At 38.6% G+C, this 23610-nt stretch overlaps 1 protein-coding gene across 3 annotated transcripts; it reads right to left on the bottom strand.

The window, feature by feature from the left end:
- Window positions 1-207: 207 nt before the first annotated feature.
- sim (single-minded) lies at window positions 208-23474 on the bottom strand. Of its 3 annotated transcripts, none has more exons than XM_044394188.2 (8): window positions 23051-23474; window positions 6261-6455; window positions 4875-5044; window positions 4455-4556; window positions 4125-4316; window positions 3774-3973; window positions 2743-2849; window positions 208-2224 (listed from the first exon to the last, which is right to left on the bottom strand). In XM_044394188.2, the coding sequence occupies exons 2-8, from the start codon at window positions 6433-6435 to the stop codon at window positions 915-917; spliced, it is 2256 nt and encodes a 751-aa protein (XP_044250123.1). In that variant the 5' UTR covers window positions 6436-6455; window positions 23051-23474; the 3' UTR covers window positions 208-914. The 3 variants fall into 3 exon arrangements, with proteins under 3 accessions (XP_044250123.1, XP_070073664.1, XP_070073663.1); XM_070217563.1 differs by lacking the exon at window positions 23051-23474 and adding an exon at window positions 18185-18368 and having other exon boundaries at window positions 4125-4292; XM_070217562.1 differs by lacking the exon at window positions 23051-23474 and adding an exon at window positions 18185-18368.
- Window positions 23475-23610: the final 136 nt, after the last annotated feature.

The raw sequence follows: 23610 nt of genomic DNA on the forward strand, positions 1-23610 counted from the left end.
TTCCGGAAAATGTTGTCTTCAGTTGTAAATACGGCTACGATAAGGATCATGTAAGATTATTACCAACAATTTCCAAAAAAGTATAGAGCCTGCAAAAATAAAATCAATAAAATAAAGAAAAAAATACGAAAATATAATTTTTGTAAATAACATTTTATTTGTTAACTAAGATTACTAAATTAAATAAAAACTCTAAGCTATAGCAAAGCGGCTTCTAAACGCGGCCCATTGAATAAACGAGCACTTGTTCTTTTATTGTTCACCCACGTAATAATTTGTTTATTCAAATTAGAAAAAATTGCGATAATAGTTAATTTTACATTTACAATTATTTACTTGACTTATGAAGATCATATTCGATATCTGCATAGTGGAGCGGACCCTGCACTATTTACACATTATTGCATATTTATGTACATAGATATATCCATAGATCGTACGTATTCAAGATTACGAGGGCGGGGCCAAATGTATGCGCATTACGATATAGTTATGTATAATGTTATGTGCAATTAATTTAAGTTAGTTTGTATGAACATTTTACAGTTAGGTCTTACGGCTATTTATTATAGAATTTGTATTTGCTTTTGCATTTGTTAACAAGGATCTTTCTGTTTTCTTCCCGTTTCTTTGATTTCCCATTTATATTTCGACTTTATAACTTTACACTGAACTTTTTAACGCAATTGGGGGTTTGGGGACTTTAAGATAATTAATAAATAAAACAGTATAGAGAGAGGTCTAGAAATTGAGATGGTTTTGTGGCTCAGCCACATATTACAATTTGGAACTGAGAACTCAGAGGTGTGTGTGTGTATATAACATTGCAACAACTTGAATCCGGCGGATGGGGCAGTCGACGTTTTAGAAACAACAACAACAACAGCTGTGGCAGCGGCAACATCGAGTTGCTGTTAATGCACAAAATCGTTGGGTATATAATGCTGGGGCTCCACAATGACGCTGGTATAATGGGGCGTGGCCACCAAAGCTGCCGCCGCAGCAGCAGCATTTACGCTCTTGAAACTCTCGGCAAAATCGCTAACAACTCTCTGATGTTGCTGCTGTTGCTGCTGCTGTTGCTGGTGGGGCATTGCATAGTGATATTGCTGGTGTTGCTGCTGCTGCTGCTGTTGTTGCGTCTGCAATCGCTGCTGCTGCTGCTGTTGTTGCTGCTGTTGCAGGTGTTGCTGCTCCATGAGATGTTGCTGCTGCTGCTGTTGCTGTTGCTGCTGCGAACTGTTGTCCGAAAAGTAGCTCAGCTCGAAGTTGTGACTCAGATCGCTGTATGTCGTCTGCGAGGGCGATGTTCCGTTGACAATCGAGGCATTGCCGTTGGACAATTGCCGCTCGCTTTCCGAACTGCTCGAGCAACTATTCGAATTGGCCGAAAAGGGCCGAATCATCGAGGTGGCCACATCCACCGTGGCATCGTAGTCATAGTAATAATGATTGTTATTATTGTAGTACAGATTGCCGGTGGTGGTGTCCGGATATTGCATTTCCGTGGAGTAAACGCCGGACGAGGAGGCCGAGGCACTGGAGCCGCCGCCCGCACTTGAGGCGGTGCCACCGCCCACACTGCTGCTCGAACTGACCACAAGGTCGTTGAGGGGGGGATAAAGTTGGGTGTAACTCAGGCTATCGTGATCCATGCCGCCCGATTGCTGCTGCTGCTGCAACTGATGGTGGTGCCACACGCCATTATTATTGTTGCTATTATTATTACTGCTACTATTATTCGCTGAGGGCACGGGCGTGACTGCATTGGGCGGCTGCAACGGCAACTCGGGCTCGAAGTAGGGATCCAACTTGGGACTGGCACTCAGGGCCAGGCTTACGGGCGTTCCCGGACCCACAGGCTGACCCGTTGCTCCGGCACACTGCGGCTGAGGCACCACGACCGCCTGCTGCTGTACCGCTTGAGCCGCCTGAGCTGCCTGGGCGGCCTGAGCCACAGCCGCCGCTTGAGCTGCCTGTGCCGCTTGGGCCGCCTGGGCCGCCGGCGAAATGGGCTCCCGCTTCACAACGCCCGTCTGAATCTCGTTCAGCACCAAGTCTTTCACCTCTCGTTCGCTCAGCACGTAGTTCACGCTCACGATGAACACTTCTCGCGAGGATCGCGAATTGTGCACCAAGGTCGCGTACGACTGCACCCACACCCAGCCGCCGCCTTTGGTCAGGAAGCGGTAGTATTTGGTGGTCACTTGTCCTTTGTACAGCACTGTAGGAATAAGAGAAAAAAAATATTAAATGAAGCATGAATAATTAAAATTGCATTGAACACTCTAAGCCAATAAACACTTTTGTGTCGATTTAAAATTTCAAAAGGGCTGAATACTATCTAAAGTTGTAGTATTTACTGAAATTATTTTTCTATTAATTAAAGACTGCTTTTTATGGTCAATTTTCTTTAAAACAAATTGTATATTACTGAAAATTTTGAATGTATGTACTAGTATTATTAATTGAATTAAAATTAGCTTAAGTCTTATCAATTTATTCTGTGATTTCAAAGAACAAAATGATCTTTAGTTTTTAATTCTTTATCATATTCAACAATATTTTGAAAATCGAAATATAGAAGCTCTGTTATGATCCTAAAAGTTATAAATGCAGCTTTCGAGAACAATGAATTTTTATTAAAATATTTTATTTAAATAAATAAAGGTATTCAGGCCATTTTTTAGTGTATGGCTTAGGGCTCAGTGAATTGCAAAAGATAAGAGTGTATTTTCTTACGGATTTGATGGGAGCATCGCATGGCCATTATGTCCGCGGCGTGGATGTACTGATACAGGGTCTTCTCGATGAGGTCCTGCGGTTCGTATCCGGTTAGCTGCGATACGCTGTAAGCAAATAAACAGGCGACAAGAGTTAGTTGGATCATTTCCGAGGTCGAGGGCACCAGTTTCGCTGGCTTGTCCAAACAATGAAAGAATGGTCATTGGTGTTGCCTTTGTTGCTGGTGTGTTTTATTCGGCTGGTTTACTTTTGTCGACTCCAATTCAATTATGCAGAAAAAACAAAAAAGCGGCAAAGAAAAAGGGGCTGATTTTTGCTCACCACTTTGGGGTTGTTCGGTGCGAAAAAGGAAGGGCGCCAGAACAGGATGGCAATATGCCGTGGCATCATGAGGGTAATTGAGTGACAATAATGTCAGACAAAGTGGGCTGGTTTTTTGGTCCGCCAGGCACTTACACAGACTCTTTTTCCCCCCTCAACACACACAGACACTCGCATACTCACTGACAAAAGGAAAATCAAGCTCAAGAGGGAAATGATTTGTTTTTCTTTTCGTCATGTCGGCCCCGTCTTGCTAACATTTCCTTTTTCCTATTCATTTATTTTTTGTTTTTTGCCACTTTGAAAACATTATCTTTTCGGTGGCGGTTGCCGTTGCCAGTACTTTTTATCGTGGTGTAAAAAGCGAATTCTGCGGCCCGTTTAAATATTTGCCTAGTGTCGAATATACGGCAAACAGGCAAAGGATACTTTGCTGAAGTGGTTTGGTATTTATCTACGCGCTGTCCAGATTAAATAAAAATCATTCTTGATAAACTTTGTTGTGCTATTCGTTAAAATGTAAATTATTTTAAAATGTTATTACAAAACTGATTTTATTTTTAGTTTCTTCCTTTTTGCAATAAATGTAAAAATAATATAAGCTTACTATCTTCATATAAATCTTTTTAGGGTGTTATTAAGATGATATCTTCCCTATTTATATTTTTTAAAATTATTTAACATTTATTTTTCAGAGATCCACTTACCGTGCATCGAAGAAGATGAGCTTCATGTCCAGCTTGGCCCGGAACATGAACATATTCTGGTGCAGCTTGATTTCTGTGATGGCGGATGAAGGCAGCGAGTGACCGACGGCCACCAGGCCGAGATTCTGAATGAGGCTGCCCTGTCCATCCCCGCGATCGGGATAGATGCGAGCCTTGAGATAACCGGAGCAGTGTATCACCTATAAAAAAACCAAGATAAATTAATATAATAAATATCATATTTAGTTGTATAGTTCTGTAGATATTTAAAAATTCATGAAGTAAAATTACTTTCTTCTTTTTAAATAATTTAGAACTTTTTTATTAAGTTATGAGTGATCATGATCTTACCTTAAACCCTGAGGTGGTCAGTCCCGCATTCCTCTTGGCCAGGACACACTTCATGCGCAGGAAGAAGGTCTTCTCGATTTCGATGGTGTGCGATCCGCGATCGTGGTCGTAGGCGGATGGATGCTGGACGCCATTTGGACTGCCGATGGGCGTGTGCGTCTGGGCGAGCTGTAGGGAGTTGAGAAAGGCGGCCTGTGGCGTGAGTACAATGCAGAATGGGATAGACAGAGAAGTCCAGAGAGAGAGAGTGTAAAGAGAGAGAGCGAGAGGGCAAACATTTTGAAATGTTTCGAATTCGAAAGACTCTGTCAAAATTTAGGCTGTACTCACTGGATGCTGGTTTATGTGCGGATGCAGCGACAAAATGGCGTTCATCTCGTCCTGATCGTAGTTGTGGATGTACTCGAATATCGAGTTGCCCGTCAGCTCAACCTGGTAAAAATAAAAATTATTAAATTAGGATTAGAATTTATAAATGGGTAGTACCTAATCAAAAAAACTTGAATTCATTTTCTTTTCTTTTCTTTTGCATTACAAATTTTAAAGCACCTTAAAAATATTTTAACATATTTTTTAACCCGCAACGAGTGCCAATTAGTGAGCAAATGCAAATGAATCGTCTTTTCTAAAGCCACAACACTTGGGTCCCATTGACTTGCAAATGCAAGTGGGGGCCAGGATACAAAAAGGCAAATTCAGGTGGCCCGGCAATTTATGCGCATAAATCAGGACAAGAGATCCGACACTCACCTGACTGAGGCCCAAATGCACGGAGGCCGTTTCCGAGATGTACATGATTTTGCCATCCGGAGCCACCACGAAGATGAAGCCGTCCAGCGTCTGCAGCAGATGGGAGCCCAGCTCCTTGATGGTAGCACCACGTTGCATGGCCGGCGAGGAGCCCCAGGCTTCACCAAGTCCTAGAAAATAAGGAATTATATTTATTATTAATCCGTAGAATATTTTAAAATTAAGCAACTCCTTTTTTAGGGAATTAAACGTAATTGTTGACTAAACAAAAATGTTGTAATTATTATGTACCCATAAAAACCCGTTCTAAATTTCTTAAATAATACTCTTCGATTTCGTTTGAAAACTATAAAATAACTATAAAATACTTAAATCTTCAGTTTAAATGTCAGCTTAACAAACTCCGCTTGCTATTTTATTGACAAGTTACCCTTAATGCCTCGAATTAATTGTTTGTCATCCGGGCAAAGTATCTTAATTCGCAAAATTCCCACCAGCGGCAGCAACACACGCCCTACTTGCCACTGCTGACGTCTAAATATTATTCCCAATTAAAGTCATCGAGCGCCGTAGGTGGCCATTCACAGCCCACCAGCCTCCCACTTTCTCACCCTCACCCTCCACCTCACTTCATTTGTTCTCTATGTACCACATATATTGTCATGTATATGCCATAGCACTTCCTTGGCCCGTCCGGATCTCGTTGTTTGTTGCCTATTATTAAAATAATTATTTCAATAAAGGCAGAAAAGAAAAGCACAAAACGGTGCGGCAACAATGGGAGCGACACCCACCTCCACCCACCGCCCACTCCTCTTAAACAACCCTCTTTGTCAGCAGAAAATCTCAGTGGCGCACACTCACACACAAACTAAGGGGGGTTGGAGGAAAAGCACCGGGAAAATGAGAAGGGGAGCGAGATTTCCAGTCTCCGGCACTCGCTGCTCGTTGCTCGCTCCTCGCTGCTTTTTGAGTGAAACAACAGACGCCATTGTGTTTCGGCCCACCCACTTTATCCCGCTGTTTATTGTCTGCCCATTGTTGAGTGGTTTTCCCCTCGCAAACATATGCTTTAAACAAACATCACCGTTTAAACTTGAAAACTTGCAGCGCAAAGAAAATACACGTTGGAGTTAAAAACGAAAACAAAGGACTGTGGTGTCCTGCTGTGAGGATACGTCGAGGTTGGATTATAATGAGCGTGGCGGTCGCGTGGCTGTCAAACATTCCGCATCATTTGCCATAGCCGCAAGGCGTAATTCACACGAGATGAAAAGCCAAGCAACAGAGACCGGCGACAAATTGAGCGGCAATCAAACCGAGTTTTCCTCCCAATAAAAAAAACGGGAGTGGAAAAAAGGGGGGAAATTCCAAAAGAGGACTTACCATCGGGAAAGACTTGGCGCATTTTCAAATACGATGTGGTCAGCCGGATGACGGAGGCCTTGTCCAGTTGGGAAGTAATCGCCGCTGGCAGCGGCAGTAATTTGGCCAATTCACAGAATTCCGTGTTTTCCTTTTCACGTCGCGTGCGTGCCGCATTTTTGCTTTTCTCCTTCATGGCACACGTTTTGGCTATATCTGGAAAATCACAAAAAAAATCCAAGATATATAAACTGAGTAAACGAAGGGAATTTGTTAAAAAATTATTCCGTTTCAGAAAACCACAACCGACCATGTAATCTGCTCTCATAGCAATCCTTGCGCACTCGTCGATGGTTTGTCATTTTATATGTTTCTTTTAACGGTAAAAAAAAATATATTCCTTGTTTAAAGATCCTGCTTTAAAACTATTATAGCACCTCCTTAGAACTTGCTCATATCCCTGCAATCACCTGTTTGCAACTGAGCTGCTTTCTTCCAGGACCAGCAGTTTTAACAGTTTCCCAAAAAGAAACCGGAAAAGGATCTTCTACCTGATCGCAGGAAACCCAACCTGCCATTGGCTGAACTCAATTCCTACCTGTTTACCTGGGCAATTGACTTTTCGCAATGCTACTAATTTGCCCAGATCCTTTTTGCAAAGGAAATAGTTGCCATCTCACTCGGTCTGACTCCTGCATTCAACAGGTTGACTTTGGCCGACCGCAGGAGTTTGACTTATATCTATATACAATGTATATTCGTGTGTCTGCATGAGCACATAATACTCAAATGATGTCCCACGCACACACTCGCACACAAAACGAGAGTTTAGGAGGTGGCAAAATTTATGTGTAGCATATCCCATAGCCCATACATTCTCGCATTCAGGATGACCCACAGCCAGCGTCTTGCCATTGATAGTTTTCGAACGTGATTTTGGCGCAGTTTTGGCAAAATCTAAGCCATTGGGTCTCCTGCTGCTTTATTTTCCAGCGAGACACTTTTTTTTGGGAGTTTTAAAGAACTTGGCCCGCCGGAGAGTGAAGAATTCGCACGTAATTACAAGTTTATTGACATAGGTCACGTACTTTTAAAATACATAGGTTTGCCCCTCACTGAAAGAGTTAGATCTAAAAGAAGTCGGAGGTCTTTCAAGGTCACTTTGGACGATATTCATGAATAACATTTATCTATACGAGTTCATAAAGAAATAAAACCATCATCATCTAAATACTTACTTAAATAAATTGTAAAACTTCGATTAAAAAACCAAAATTATAATCTATTTTTATAATTTTATGTTTACAAAAATGTTTTGATGATAAAAAAGAATCTTAACTTCATAAACTCGAATTAAATTTCGGTGTTGCATTGCTAGTGCTTTGCATTCGTTTGCTATAAAGAAATGAAACATTTGTCAAGAGTCAGAGATTGAGGGAATTGCCGACATCCGTTACGCATACGCAGGAGCAACAGATTTGCTCAACGATCATAATCCTAAAGAGTATGCCGCGCTAATCCGCAACGCAAATGTGGCAACATGCACGTCTGAAGTGAGGTTGCTTCCCTTTCTGTGCGGAGAAAACCAGGGGAAATAGGGAAAAACAGCGAGGCGTTCCCATTTAGGCCGCGATTATTATAAATGCCTCGAGTCGCGGACGAAATGCGGACAGGAGTCAACCAGAGGGTTGAGTATCATAGGCTGCGAAATCCATTTAATAGGATAGTTTACGAGCAGTAAGTGGGTCAGAATTATTCAGGATATATGCTATTGTTCCTTAAGAACATTATACTATTTCATATAGCCATAAATATAGGCATATATCCAGTGATATATCAGCATTGGTTTCCATAATCTCAATCATAATCATACAAGAACGGAAGTGAGAACTTTAAGTCTAGAAAAAAGAATCCAAAGGCATAATCTAATAATGTAAGATATTGCTAAGTCATTTCAACATATTATTAATTAAGAATTAGAGCTCTGATACCCAAATTCTTTTAATTTCATTTAATCATTTAAATATTAAAATATATTATTACAATATTACAGCTTCTGTCATGGGAGAGAAATTGAAATTTCTAAATATTTTTGGCTATAAATAAATCGGACAGTTCCCCCCAAAGACATTATCTAATAAAGTTAGATATTGCTAAATCATCTTTGGCATATTATTAATTAAGAATTAGAGCTCTGTTACCCAAATTATTTTAAATTAATTTTATCGTTTAAATATTATAATATAATATTATAATATTTCAGCTTCTGTCATGGGAAAGTAATTTGAATTTCTAAATATTTTTGGCTATAAATAAATCGAAAAGTTCCCCTTAGCAAAGCAAAAAGTAGAAACTCAATTCGCCAGCGGTTTTAACGAGCAACTCAATGATCTTTTCCCGGAAAGTGTATAAAACTCCGACTCATGCTTCGAATGGCAACTCAATGAACCGGATCTCAAGCCGAATCCCAGCCCCCGCCGACCAACTTGACCTTAATCTGGTTACAGGCAAACAGCAAGCTAAAAACAAATGGGTAAAAGTTTAAAAATAAAGTCAACACAAATATTCACACTGAACTTGAACTAGAGAGTTGCACATACATTACAGAGGAAGAGAATGATGGGAACAGGATGATGACAGGTAGGATATGAAAGATTCCCACGCAGTGGAAACTAGAGAGTCCATAAAGCAATTAACAGGACACTGGCCGCTGGTCCGATGCTAATGTGGGTGTTGCGGGCGAGGCGCTGTTTCCTACATCCCACTATACCATCTAGCCGATCCTGCTGCTTCCCATCCTAGCTTCCCATAAGGACGATCCACAGGTATGGATATGCTAAGAACCCACTGCTCGCAGCTCGGTTCTCACGCTAGCGCATAGCCATCTATGCCATCCGGGAATTTCCAATTTCGGCCAATTGATAACCAGTCGGGGAAAAACAGGCGAAAAAAGCAGCACATGTCCTGGAAGTGTGGGAAACTTCCGAGGCGGTCAGGTATACCTTGTATCTCACTGAGATTCCCACACATTTCCGAGGTGTCCTATCAGGTGGGAAGCTGTGGAAAGCGGAAAGCGGAAAACTCGCCATACGCTGCAAATGTGCGTAACATATGCCGGGGCCAAAACGATAAGAGCTCTGCTCCTGTTAATGCCAAAATGTTCAGGCACTTGAAAAAACAATTGACGGTCAATGAAATTATTCACTAAATGGATTTCTACATATTGAAATTTATAAAAATGCCCCATTTATTTTTATTGAATTTTTGATAGCCAGATAAAAAATAAAATAAAATAAAATAAGAATACTACTTTAATGGAAGAAGGTATAACTATTTTTTCTATAATTGAATATTGCTGAATAAATTATCTTAACCACTTTACAGAAATATTAAATATATACAAAAACATTTAATATGCATTTGTGTGGAATATTATTCTGATACCTTTTTCTCTGTGCACTTTTTCCACCCAACCCCCACATTTTTGGTCCTTTGCTCTTTTCCCGTGTGTTTTTCCAACGCACATGAAGTTTTTATCTTGAAACAACAGTCGGCGTCGCGTCGCTGAAGGGGCAACCTCCCTCGAAATGGGTCGCAAATTTTAATGCTCAGCTCGCGCTTAATTTTCGGATTAAAACCCGTAAAGCAAACAACGGCTAAGGACACCAGGACACCAGACCAACTGGAAGTGGATGCGGATGTGGATGTGGATGCGGACTCGCATCCGGACTGGCTGCCTCCGTACATTAACCCAATTTCAATATGCTTTTTGATTTGTTTGCGCGGCACTTTAACATTATCAAACAAAAGTTTATGCAATCCGAAGGGGCGTATGGTGTATGGTGTGTGTGTTTGCCTGTTTGGGGGTGTTTGAGGGTGTTGGGCGTACGTTTTTAATTGCCTGCAATAACAAGTAACGACGGTCATAACAACAACAAGCCACTGGAATCTCAGAAGCGAGGGAACAAAGCGTTGGCTTTGTTTTTGGTTGCCCAAATCCGCTAATTGCGCACAGTTGTCGTTGTTTTTGCCCCCGTTAAGATTACAATTGGCCCTTTTAGGGTGCTCTAAGTTATGCAGGGAACGGCCTATTGATTAGCATAATGGTTTATGAGCAAAGAATTAAGCAAGGATTGCTCTTTGGGATCCAAGAGTTCGCCGAAATAATCGTCTTTTGACACTTGAGCATACAAGTCGCTTCTAAGAAATGTATGAAATTTATACAGCTTAAAATTCATAAATATAAACATTTTTAAATATTCGTAGATAAAATGTTCCGTCAAATAGTTACACTTATAAATGCAAAAACTTGTAAAAAGTAATCAAATTAAAATTTCAATTAAAAAATTAATTATTTAAAATCAAAAGAAAACCGCAAATTCCTCATTAAATAAATTGCTTTTATTTGTTCTGTTAACGCACTTAGGTAGTTACATTTCCAAAAGACCCACCGGTGTAAATGTACACTTTTAATTGCCAACAATAAAAACCTCGTAAAGCTGGGCCAAAATCAACAGAATACATTTTAATCCAATGGTCGTGCATCGGTTGCAAATGCCAGTATAAACAACAAATAAGAATTTAGTGTTGGGCTCTTTTGTAAATTTGAGCCGAATTCCACCGCAATGAACAACGCAACCAATATAATTTATTTAATATTAATCCGGCAAATTATTTTGCATGAACTTTACCGTAAATCAGAAATAAAACACAGCCAATGCAAACATTGGCAGGCAGCGAAGTGAAAGCAAATAGAATCCCATCGATCCGTCTGACCAAAGCCATAATAATCGTAATAATAATCAACCAGCACATCATAATCATTGTTTTCATTACACTATATTTTCAAAAATAATTATGCATGTATTTTATTTGTATTTGTTCAACAAACATAACCAGAGCTGCCGGTTCACAGCATCCAGTTGGGAATTATGTGGGGTTTTGTTTTGCGTTGGGGCTGGGGAAAAAGTGGAAAGGGGGCGGACAAATAGCCAGAGCAAATACGCAAAGCGATGAGGCGTTCAAAATGCGAAAGTAAACTTTCAAATGAAATAAAAAAAAAAAGAAAACATACATATATATGTACAGTGTACACAAGCAACAATAACAGGGGAACAACAAATACGGCAGCAGCGAAATGTGTACCAGGAGCAGCCAAGCTATAAATACGGAAAATCTCGGAAATATCACGTAAAATCGATCAACAATACAAACTTGCAACCAAATGGCCGATGGGCCCCATAGGCCATAGAACAATACCGAAACCAACATTCCCCCTGCTCGTGGAAAATCAAACAAGTCAAAATGTGCTGCACGCCAACAGCTTCCAAGGGTCAAATCGATAATCATAATTTGAGGCCCCGAACTTGCAGCATATGCACATGTATCGCAAGTATACAGACATATGTCCGACCTCACCTACGCGTAAATACCCAAACACCTCCATTATCACTTGCTTCACGAGGTGCAGCCAGTCCATCGCAACTGGACTTCCAACCGAACCGCCGTCCATTGTTGTCATTGTTGGCCGTCGTCCGTACGTGATGTTCACCATAAATTTGAACTTGATTTCGAATTTGCTCCAAAACACCAGCAGCAGTAGGAACAACAATAGACTGCCGTACTTGGAAGCCGGTCAGTGCTGCCATTTTGTCCTCTTTCCGGACAGATCTGTCCTTTTTTTAACGGCTTTATCCGGAAAAAATTTCAAACATCCCCTATCCGGAAATCTATCCTTTTTTCAAAAAAAAGGTTTTGAGTGTTATTTTGGCTAGTCGAAAGTGTATAAACCTGTTTTTATTTGCTAAAATGCCTTTTTAACCATCATTCTTACAGTTCGGCACTTAAAAAATAATTCTTTTTACAAATTATCAAAGAGACGTAAAGCAGTCGATGGTTTTTCTTTATAGTAGGGGAGAGGTCTGTAGGTTGAGACGGTCTGTAAGTTGAGACACTCAATTTTCTCAAAACTTTTCCACTAAAAAAATTTTTTTTATTTTTTTTTTTGTAGTCCTTTTTAGTGACACAACTTTTGGGGAAAACATTATAAGCCAGGCTCTAGCCAGATTTAAGCTGTGAGAGTCGTGTACCATTTTGCACCAAAAAAGTTTTTGTCTACTTTTTTCAAAATTCCATTTAAAATTAATAACGTCCTTAAATTAACTTGGTAAGAGATTTAAAACATTAGTATATTAACTGTTAACTAATTAAAAAAAGAATCAGCTTAATGTGACAGTCAGAACAAAAGTTATTAATTTTTTCCCGAAACATCCCATTTTGTGTAAGTTGAGACACCCGTTTTTCATAGAAAAAGGCCTTAGGCCAACAGAGGTCGCTTTCTGCCTAGCACATTTCTTTGATATTAGGGGAAAAGTGAATGTTCAAAGAGCCTTTTGATTTTAATTGTTATTTGGTCGAAGTTCTTAAAAAATGGATGGGGAATAATTTAGGACGAACTAAAATTGATTAAATTAACATAAATAAATAGTTCCTTATAGTTTGGAGTACTTTTTGTGTGAGTATTATTGACTTTAAAAAGTGGCTCAACCTACAGACCTCTTTTTCAAATTGTCATTTTTTGGCACTTTTCAAAAAAAATTATTTTTCAGTTTTCCCAAGGGGAAAAAATTTTTTTTGTTGCTTTATTTTACAGCTAAAAGACTAAGCTTTCGATCGGTACCTAACACGTGAAGTTTCAAAAGCGAATGTCCAAATGGGAGACTAAAAACAAAAGGTGGCTCAACCTACAGACCTCTCCCCTACGATTTTCACAAAAATTTACCATGGTAAAATGATCAAACAAAGAAGGTTGTGAGTCGGGCGCAGTAGATCATTACATAATTAAATTTTATTTAAAATCCATTTATATTAAGTAAATATATAACCCATTGGTAAAAACAGAAAAATGTAGGCACATTTACTTTTGTCCTTTTTTTTGTCCTTTTCTTAAATTTTTTGTCCTTTTTTTCCCTGTTTTTTGTGGCTTATCTGTCCTGTTTTTCAAGCTGAGTGATGGCAGCACTGAAGCCGGTTACCATCTGATGGCTGATGGTGGACACAGAACAAATATTCTGGCAAATAGACCAACAGGAACTGAACGTAAACACGTTACACATAGGTAGTAGTACAGCAAATAAAGCTCAAGAATTTGGTTGACAAGTTGAGAGCGTAGTAGTATACTAAAATACTTAAAACTTAATTTAAAAAATATTTTTCAAATTTTGAAAGCTCTTTAAAACTATTTCATGAATATTTACTCTAACTATTTAACTAATATTTAAGCATTATCTTACATTTATGTATATTACATATATATATTAAAATGCTTTCCAAAACAACAATATGTAACTATTTTAACTTTAATAACACTTTTTCACTTACTCTAAATTATTTTACAAAAATAAAGATTGATAAATAAAAGCCTTTAATAAATCATTAAAAATTATATGAAATATCCATTCAGATTCTAAATAAAAATATAAAAGTAACTTCCGTCGTTCATGAAATTCCTAGAATTGTAGCTCTGTCGTTTCGCTATTAATGACAATATTAAATCCATATCGAAATGGTTCGGTAGCCAATCTACTGCGTATTCATTTAGCAGTTGACGATACCATTTTTCCGCTGCAATGAAAACGGCAAAAGCAAAAACAGCGGCAATAAAAAGAGCAACAACAAAGGCAGCTACAACTACAACAAGAAATATTGTGGCTCAGTCTTACGCTTGGGTGTAAAATGAAACAAAAGTATGGTTGGAGAAAAATCAATACAAAGTCACGTTTTAGAGAAAATCACGTTTCATTAGATACCTATGGGTATACACAAACGCAACTGCAATATATATATATAGTGAGAGAAATATATACATATACACCGACAAGGCATTAACATTCCATTGTGGAATCGTTTTATGTAAGCGAAAACTATAGTTTAAATTTAATTGAATTACTGTCAAACAATATTCCGAAATTCAAATGCGAGTGTTAAGTGAAAGGCAGACATATTGAATGTCTCTATTTGGAAAATACATAAGCAGCAACACCTAGAGATTTTCTATGAATATATAATTTCGTTTTTCCCTGAACCGCAAGCTCACCTTGAAATTTACGATACTTTTCACTTTATTATCAAGCCCAACGCTTCTGTTTTCGGCCTTAAGTGCCTAAAAATAGTTGGAGTACCAACTTCTGGGGGATGATCGGCAGGAGTGACTGCAAGTTCTTCCCCCAAAATAAAATGCCACAGAAAGTGGAGGTGTTAAAGACCTTCTAAGTCCGGGCAATTAGTTGGTTCCCCAAAATGGTGTTGAAAATGCTGAGACTTTGGTGTTTTCATGCTGGGATTAAGGGATTTTATGAACGGAATCTTTTGGATGATAAATCGCTTTTTATTGACTTTAGATTTAAACATTTTGGTCAAAGGATTTAAAGAAATTAAGAAAAAAAAAAGATAAATTAAAAATAAAAAAACGCTTTTTGTCTTGATATGAAAATAATTTCAATAAACATTAAATAAAAATGAGATTATTAGTTATTAAACAAACATCTAAATTAACTCTAAATTACCTAATCATTTGTGTTTTAATTTCAGCCGACTTATATAACAAATCAAAGCACCAAAACCTTTATTCTTTTTATTTCCAATAAAAAGGATAGAGAATATTTCAACGTACCTCACTTTACCTCATAAAACCTGAAATGTAAAAGGAATTTGCACATTTGCTTTGCTTGAAATTGTTACACTATCAAAGTTGACGTGTTCGTTTGAACAGCGCAGCAAAATTACAGCATTAAGCGGATTTCCTCACTAGAAGTCAAACACGCACACACACATTGTCGTACCCATACCAACAGCCAAGATAAACACTCACCGATGCTGAAGAACAAGAAGAAGAACCCGAACAAACACCCCCAGAAAAGAGACAAAGACCCTACATGCAACGTACATAGAGCATTCATCAAAAAAAATTTACGAGACAAAAGAATTTAAAAAGCATCAAATCCTAGACGAGACCAGAAATACGGCAAACGAGCACAGGAAACAATCCAAAGCACGCGGAACTCACACAGGCAAACAAACACATTGGGGGAAACAACAATACAACAATAAGAACGCAAGAAAATGGTGTCTCAGTCCCATTCCCAATTCCATATCAAATCCCATTCCCCAGGTATAATTTTAGAGACATTAGAAGACAGGCACAGTGGTGCATCTGTTATCGAATACAAGACCAAAAAAGATGTGCCAAAGGTCGCTGACACTTAAGCGTAGGAAAAATTTCATTGGGTAAGATAATAATAATATGTGGATCCGGTTTTTAAATAGCAAGTCACATGCAGCAATAAGTAAATAAATAAAAGCACCACTTATCATTAATTTAATACCTCGATTTTCTTACAAAAATTGTCATGAAATTTCCCTTGCGTTTTTTTCTGTATAATAATATTGTGTGAATCTTTAAAAAGAAAAAAGTTCCTTGAATTTTGGAGTTTTTCAATTCTCCTGATTCGGGTGAAAATTATTAGATAATATTGCGTTGAAAAGTATGCTACAAAAATGTAAGCAATCTAAGCAAAGCCCTTTTGAAAGAAATCCTGAGTAGGGCACTTAGTTTTTACTTAATTTAACTTAATATTAATATTTGTGAATACATATAAATGAATTGATAAATGGTATACAAGCAATAATTTGAATTTCAAATCTTGAAATCACCCCATGTCGGTTTTGTTCAACTAGTCGTATACGTAATATTGGCAACTTGCGGTATTACAAGTGAGTTTATGCACATTTTAACAAAATTTCTTACGTGATGTTTAATTTTGTAAGCAATCTACATTTTTATAACGCTATTTAACTATTTAAGAACATGCATTTATTCCATTACTATATCATATGAAAGTAGATTTTTCTCAATAATAATAATGATATAAGAAAGTATTAATTTTAAGTAAAAAAGGGTGCAAAAATACGAAAAAAAAAACAATTTGTAGCTGCATAAATTACCCATTAATATTTTAACATTTTGTAATATTAATAGAAAATCATGGTGCTACGGCCACTGTGCATGGTTCATTCACCGACCGATGCAATACGACTGCGCTGCTTTTGCGGCTGTTTCAAATTCTGTTGTTCAGTGTAACAGACTGTGTTTGGGTGAGGATGGGGGGTGGGGGGAGGAAAACGGGTTCCGCCACTCACACACACACACTCGTTCAGTCGTGGAACAACCACCCTCTCCGGCAAACAACAACAGTGCGCGCGAGCGAGAGCGGCGGAAGAAGAAGAGCGGCGAACATTACACAAATACACACACAAACACGCAGGCAACAACATTTTCTCATTGGCTGACTTGACACACACAGACACACACTGGGGCCTGGAAACTGGAAGTGGAATTGGTGTGAGTGTTTACGCTTGTGTTTGTATTTCAGTTTCAGTTTGTATCGCGCCACCGCTCCGCCCACCCACACAGTGGCACATAATTGTTGTGTTTGTGTTGTGTGTGCCTGTCTGGCAACGCCTTAATAATTGTTATTTGAGTTTCATTTTGTTTTCCATGCTTGTGTGGGTGTTTTGGCCGTACATGTGGATATGTAAGTGTGCGTCTGTGTGTGGCCTGTTACACTCCATTAGCGAACATTGCTGGCATACGAGTTTTAAGCTTTCCCCTTTCGTTATCCTTTTTTAACACAGAAGCAATCTTTTTTGCATTTTTTTTAGACATTCCCTCTGCGCGCACTCCTACACTCTCACATTGAGAACTTCCGTTCGTCAAAATTCAATGTCACTTTTGTCACTTCCGTTTGTATTGGTGGTCCGCTTGTCATTGTATTTGTGAAAGAGAGAGGGGACTTCCCCCCGTTTTACATGGCCGCCATTTTTATTCGTTTCTGTCTTTATAAGCTCGTAAACATTTGATTTTCCCCTTTTAAATGCGTAACTTTTTATGTCCCATAAAAACGAAAATTTCATTTATTTCTCTCAAAATGTCCATCATGGGGTCCATAAATATGTACTCAACGAAACTAATTAAATGCGACAAATAAATAAAAATGTATTGGCAACGACATTTGTAAATCTCAGAATCGTAAAATGATGTGTCTGATAGGTTAATAAACGACTAAAGATTAAAGAAAATTTCAAGAAAATCTTTTTATAGAAAAACAAGATTTAAAATGTACAATTTTTCTAAAAATATTCGTATTTTTGTAAAAACAGAAATAACCATTCATTTATTTTAATTAAAGTTTTTGTTAATTAAATTTAACTTTCCATTCAAGGTCCAAATTATTTTTGACTTTATAAAAACTTTCCGTGCTTTCCTAACTTTACAGCTGAAATTGTAATTTAATATGTTGCAGATTCGATTTCGAATGCACGTTGCCATAAAAACAAAACGAAGGCAGTTGTCCCCAACGACAACTGCAAAGAACATTGCCAATCCCCTGCCCGAAAACCTCCCCCTTACTTTGCCTGTCGCCTGGGCAGACAAAACAAATCATTTTCGGTGGCTACCGTATGCAAACAAAAATCCAAAAAAAAATGGGAAAAACAACAAAAGCAGGGAACAAGAATCCCGAGACTCAGTAAAAACAAACACATTGCAGCTGCAATACACAGTAAAAAAAAAAATCAAAGTGTACTAATAAAATATTCTTGGTCCAAAATATGAACCATTTTCTGAACATATCATATCTGAACGCAAAAATGTTGTTGGTTTCAAAATATTCCTAAAAATATAAATATTTTTACAATATTATGTTTATCGAAACCTCACAAATTTAGGTAATAGCAAAACATATATCTCTAAACTGATATAAGTTGCACTTTTTTTCTGAAGAGCACTTTTTAGTCCTTTGGGTTGGAAAAATGTTCAAATTGATCTTTGAAAAATCAAAATATTTCTTTATGTGCAGCTCTGGTTATTCCTTTTGGCTAATGATTACTTTTGGGATCCATTTCATAAGCGGGCTGCCGGGAGTGCAGGCTGCATCGCTTGAGGGATTCGCTGGTCGAGATGAAGTTGCAAGGCGTCCGCGAAATCGTAAATTATGCCACATAAACCGCGCGCGACAAGGGGTATCAAAAAAAAACAAAACAACAAAACGGCGAAGACGACGACAACGACGACGACTTGGTCACTGGGTGCAGTGCGACTTGATCCAACACTAAGCTGACCGCAACTAAAACGCTCCAACCGTCAGCGCCGACGCCGCTGCCCAGAGACCGATCCGCTCAGCTTTTTCAATGGGTTCTGTGTTCTGGGTTCGCGGTTCTCCGCCGTTGATGACTTTCGATTGGACTGCGACTGGGTGAAAAATCATATGGAGAGCCGAGCTTCCAATGTCGCCTTCGCCGCGGACAATGTCACATGCTGGGGAAAATAAACAAACAAAAGCTGGCGAGCTGCGACCATGACTTGTGCGGCGTTAGCAGAAAGTGTTGCATTTCACCCGAATCGCAGCGACTTTACTTTCTTCGCGACATTTGCTGAGCTCAGTTGAATCGGAGGGCGACGCCAGTTATAATAAAAGTTATCCAAGCCCACCGTTGACCCCTGAATCAGATATTTATGTAGAGGTCTGATCAGCAGTTAACCCCCTGAAAGCCAACCATACTGAAATAAATTATGTTTTAAAATTTCTAGTCATGTGTCACAAGCTATGTTATTTTTAAAACATTAAATTTACTCTATTTTTAAAAATTAAAATTATTTTATTTTTTAATACTTATCTGAATTATTTAGAAAAGAATTACTATGCCTTTAACAAATATAATTTATAAATTATAATAACTAGAACAACAAAAACTCAATAATCTAGAATTTAGTATTCTAAATTATTCGATCTAGTTATAAAAACAACCATTAAATCGGGTTAAATTGTGATTTACCATTATTTGTTGTCATAGTATCGTATTTTAGACTTTACGCGATTCATTCATTGATCGATCACGAATAGTGTGAGTATCTTTTGGCACTTGTCAGCCGGCTACTTGGCACGTGTTGCCGATTTGTTGTCGTCGCCGATAATGCCTTTTTTCAGCTGCCTGTGTTTTATGTCTTACAATATTTCGGCTTCTTTTTCTGTCTTTGTTTTTTGTTTGTTTTGCTGGCGTCGATGAGCTAATCGCAAATGACGTTTACGATTTCTTGCACGCGCAGCACAATTTTTGCCCTCAGCTGCAGCAGAGCAGTGTTGTTGTTGCCGCTGCAACAGCAACATCTTTCATTATCTTGGCTCAACGTGCAAAAATTTTAAATATTCTTTTTCATTTCTAGTCCCTCCCACCTCAGATAATTTACCAAAGTGATTCACTGGCGCCGTGGCAACATTGGAAAACATAAATTGGTAAAAAAAACCTGGGATCTGGACTTCAATTTGAAGACTTGTTTTCATAAAATTCCATATCATATGAGCAAATAAATATCATACATTTGGTAAATATTATTTCAACTTACGAGATACTATATAAAGCTAGTAAATGTCTGTTAAATTTTTCTGAGACTTTCATTTTTGTATATACATTAACTACCACAAAAAGTATACAAGTAAAATGCTTTCATAATTTTCGAAAATATGAGTTCTAAGAAAAAATTTTTAAAAAGGCTGTGAGATAAAATATTTCTATGCTCTAAGTCTAGGGGATACGTCGGATCATCCCTCAACTTGTCCGCGCTTACATGTCAGCCAAGCCCACAGATCTAGATTCATATCTCAAGACGTTCGATGATGGCATAATATGCACACATGCCTGTGCACATTGGACACAGAGATTCCCATATTTTCGGCACAAAAACCTCGAACCCTTTTTTCGTAAAGAGAAAAAAACTTACAAGTTTGAAGCGCCAAAGATACGGATACATGAGGACGAAATGCGGGCTCTGTTATCCGATAGCGGAATGGCAAGGACTAAGATGAGGACAATGGATCCAGGATCTCAGCTATTTCTCGACGCTGTTCACTTGGAAACAAAGTTGCCTCTGAGATCGAACCGATTCGATATCGACGCGGGAACGTGATCCAAACAATGGACACAGGACATGTGGCAAGGACTATCCCGAAAACGTTCAGTAAAATACATGTATATACGCCACAGTGCAAAGAGTTCGTGTCTTCGCATAAATTAAGTCATTAACAAATAGTTGTAAAAATTAGAAAATATATTTCAGCAGATCTGGGTATAAATAAATATATATTTAATTTTTGGGTGCGATAATGGCTTAACTGTTGCTCCAGCTGCAATTCACGGTTGGCTGCTACCCCTCCGGTTTTGCTTTTACGGAAGCTGGCGACCGGAAAAACTCCGAACCGATCCCGGATTCATGGCAGAGCTGGGCCAACCAATTGGATTTGTGGCAGACATAGTGGCGGCAGTTGGACAGCTCAAACCTGGGATACTCAAACACTTAAAGGAATCTAGACGGGGACGGCTGTGCGGCTCAATTACATCGGCGATTGAGCGTGAAATTGTAATGCATGATTTGATTTCACGTGACAAAAGGGACACGACATTGAAGATACTAGCACATGTGGCCTAGGGGTACACTTAGCGAAACAAATACACTGTCTAAAATAACTCAATACTAAAATCACTCAAATATCTTTCTATTCTAAAATCGAATTTATAGATTATGTTTTTTTAGGACACAAAAATATTTTTTTCATTGTCTCAAAATAGATTATTTTTTTCATACATGTAATATCAAAATTCTATTATTTGTTGTCAGTCTATAATCTGTTAAATTTCATTCTATTCTTATTAATAATAAGTTATTATATTCTCTCGAATATTCTTAGACACTTGATTCTACATCCGCCGGAATAATATTTTTTTAAACTACTGATTTCCTATTTAATAATCCACCGAATTATACAAATTGAATTTTTTAATGTTTTTTTCAAATCTAATGGATTAACTTTTTTCTCAACCAACATGAAATCTTTAACCCTTATTCTCGAACACTTTTACATAATTTTCCATGTGTATTTTTCCAACTGTTTAAATATGTGTGCGAGTTTTAGGACGACTGAGTTCCAGAGTTGCAAGGCTCGTTTTCGAATTGGACACACCCGCTAATTTGCTTGGCGCGCGACACCTTTTGGAGTGGATTGCATCTGGAGACGGGAAGTCGGGGAGCTGGAGAGCTGGGGACCTGGGGATGCAGAGACCTGAGAAGCTGAAACTGGCGACCCGTCATGGTCATTTCTCTTGGCCAGCGACCAGCGACCAATGCCCAATGTCCGAGCCGAATGCTGTTTTGTTTGCTCGCCGTGCTTTACGCCCTTCGGTCGGCACTCTCTTTTTTTTGCCTTCCTGGAAGTATTATAGTAAATTTCTCGCATATCTCTCGTATGTCATTGTCGCCAGGTCCCCGTATCCGTGTCTCCATCTCCATCTCCATTTCCATATCCATCTGCGTTTCGGTTTCCGTTCACGCTCTTCCTCCCTCTCGGCCAGATTATTAGTTATTATTTTTGTCATAAATGCAAATTAGCAATGCGCAATTTGCATATTCTACATTAAACTTGGAACGCATACTGTCTCGGCAACTCTCGTTGGGCATTGTGAGGACCCGTCTGAAGTCTGGTCAGTAATGTGGATATCTCTGTGCTCCTGCTTGGGTTTACTTTGCGATTTCGCTGTGACAGAGTTGTTCACTGGCTAGGCATGTATATATTGTATGAAAGTATGTTTAACTTTCCTTTTCCACTCTAATCAAAATGGAGTTGTAATTTAGTTTTATAAGCTTTAGAAGTATTTACTAAAAATCTGTCCCATTTGCAAAGTTTTATGAAACCATATTTTTAAGTTCTTCAACATTTAGATCTATATAATTTAATTCAAATTAATTCTTTTAAAAAATCAATAATAGACCTTTTACAAAAATAACCACATTAAAAGCAGAGGAGAACGCTATAGTGCCCCGACTATCAGATACCCGTTACTGAGCTGAAGGGAGTGCGAGAGAGATATAAAACTTTGATCGCGCATAACTTTTTAAGGAATGGTCCGATTTCAAATATTTCTTCTACAATTCGATAGGTATTGATTAAATGATTAAAGTTAAAAAATCAAATAGACCAAACTACAGTTACTTATAAGTAACTAAACCAAATTTTTTCCAACCAGGGTTAAAATCCAAATTCGGCTGAATGAAAGCTCTATAATACCACCGATTCTCGGAGAGGACCATAAACGAAACAAAAACATTCGTTGACTTTTGTTTTATGAGGACTACAGCGGATTCTGTAGAAAACCCGGGCTGATGACCACAGCGTCTGGGATTGGAATCCGGGATCTGGAGTCTGAGCGAGGGGACACTTTTAAGTGCAATTCGATTTGCTGCTTTTCCCTTTTCATAATTATAAAAAGTCTTTCGGTTGTTCTCGCTTGGGCCCTACGAAATTTGCATTTGGCAGTGGGGCGTTTCGGTTTATGGGTTCCCTCTTTTTCGGGGCTATATTATTTCGTTTTATTGTTATTGTTGCTAAACAATTATTTCTGATTCTTGGTCCCCGAACCCCAAGGAGAACGGAGCCAGAAGTAACCTCCGCCGACGGCATCGTCGCAGTGGCGAGCGTCATATTACAGACGACTGTGTGACATGCCCTCGATGGCGATGACGCTTTCGTACTCTTTGTTTGCCCTGCATACATAAAGTATGTTTTTTTCAAATGTCGCCTACGACAATTCGCATTGAATTTCACTTGTTCACTGCCCTGTTTTTCTTTCCTCTTCTTTTTGTTATTAATTTTTATGGTGTAAGAAGGTTCCTTTGAAGGGTTATGCGTCATCCAAGGCTCACTCACCTCGGGCAGCTATCCGTTTTGCCGCTGGTATTGTTGCAGTTTGGCCACCGTCGATAAATCCCAATAGGAAAGATCCGCTGAACGAGCAAACAAACTAAATAATAGGCGCCTTAACCGCTAGCACATTTTTTTGTAAAATCGATGATTTAAAAGTAAATAAATTTAAATGTGTTGCGACCGAACGATTTTTATGTTTTCGCCGGAAACGTTTTTTTAATGGGCCCGTTAAGGGGGATTATTGGATTGCGTTTATGGCACTCGAGCAATTAGCTTGTTAGAATTCCTTAATTATTTGTAATATACATTTTTTTAACACTTGCAGGCACGACGAGCAAATTATCCAGACTGGGATATGGATATTTTATATTGGATAGGTGTATATATAAATATGGACAGACGGCGTGGACGCGCAGCTGAACCAGCGAGCGGGCGGCAAGCGAATGAGTGACTACTCAAATGGACCGACTCAGCCTGCAGTAACTGGGGGCAGCAGCAGCAGCAGCAGCGGCGGCAGTACGGCAGTACGGCAGCAACATCATAGCAGCAACATCGGCACGACA

Source organism: Drosophila takahashii, chromosome 3R (genome assembly GCF_030179915.1).
Source record: "Drosophila takahashii strain IR98-3 E-12201 chromosome 3R, DtakHiC1v2, whole genome shotgun sequence".
In the NCBI taxonomy this organism is placed as follows: Eukaryota; Metazoa; Arthropoda; class Insecta; order Diptera; family Drosophilidae; genus Drosophila; species Drosophila takahashii.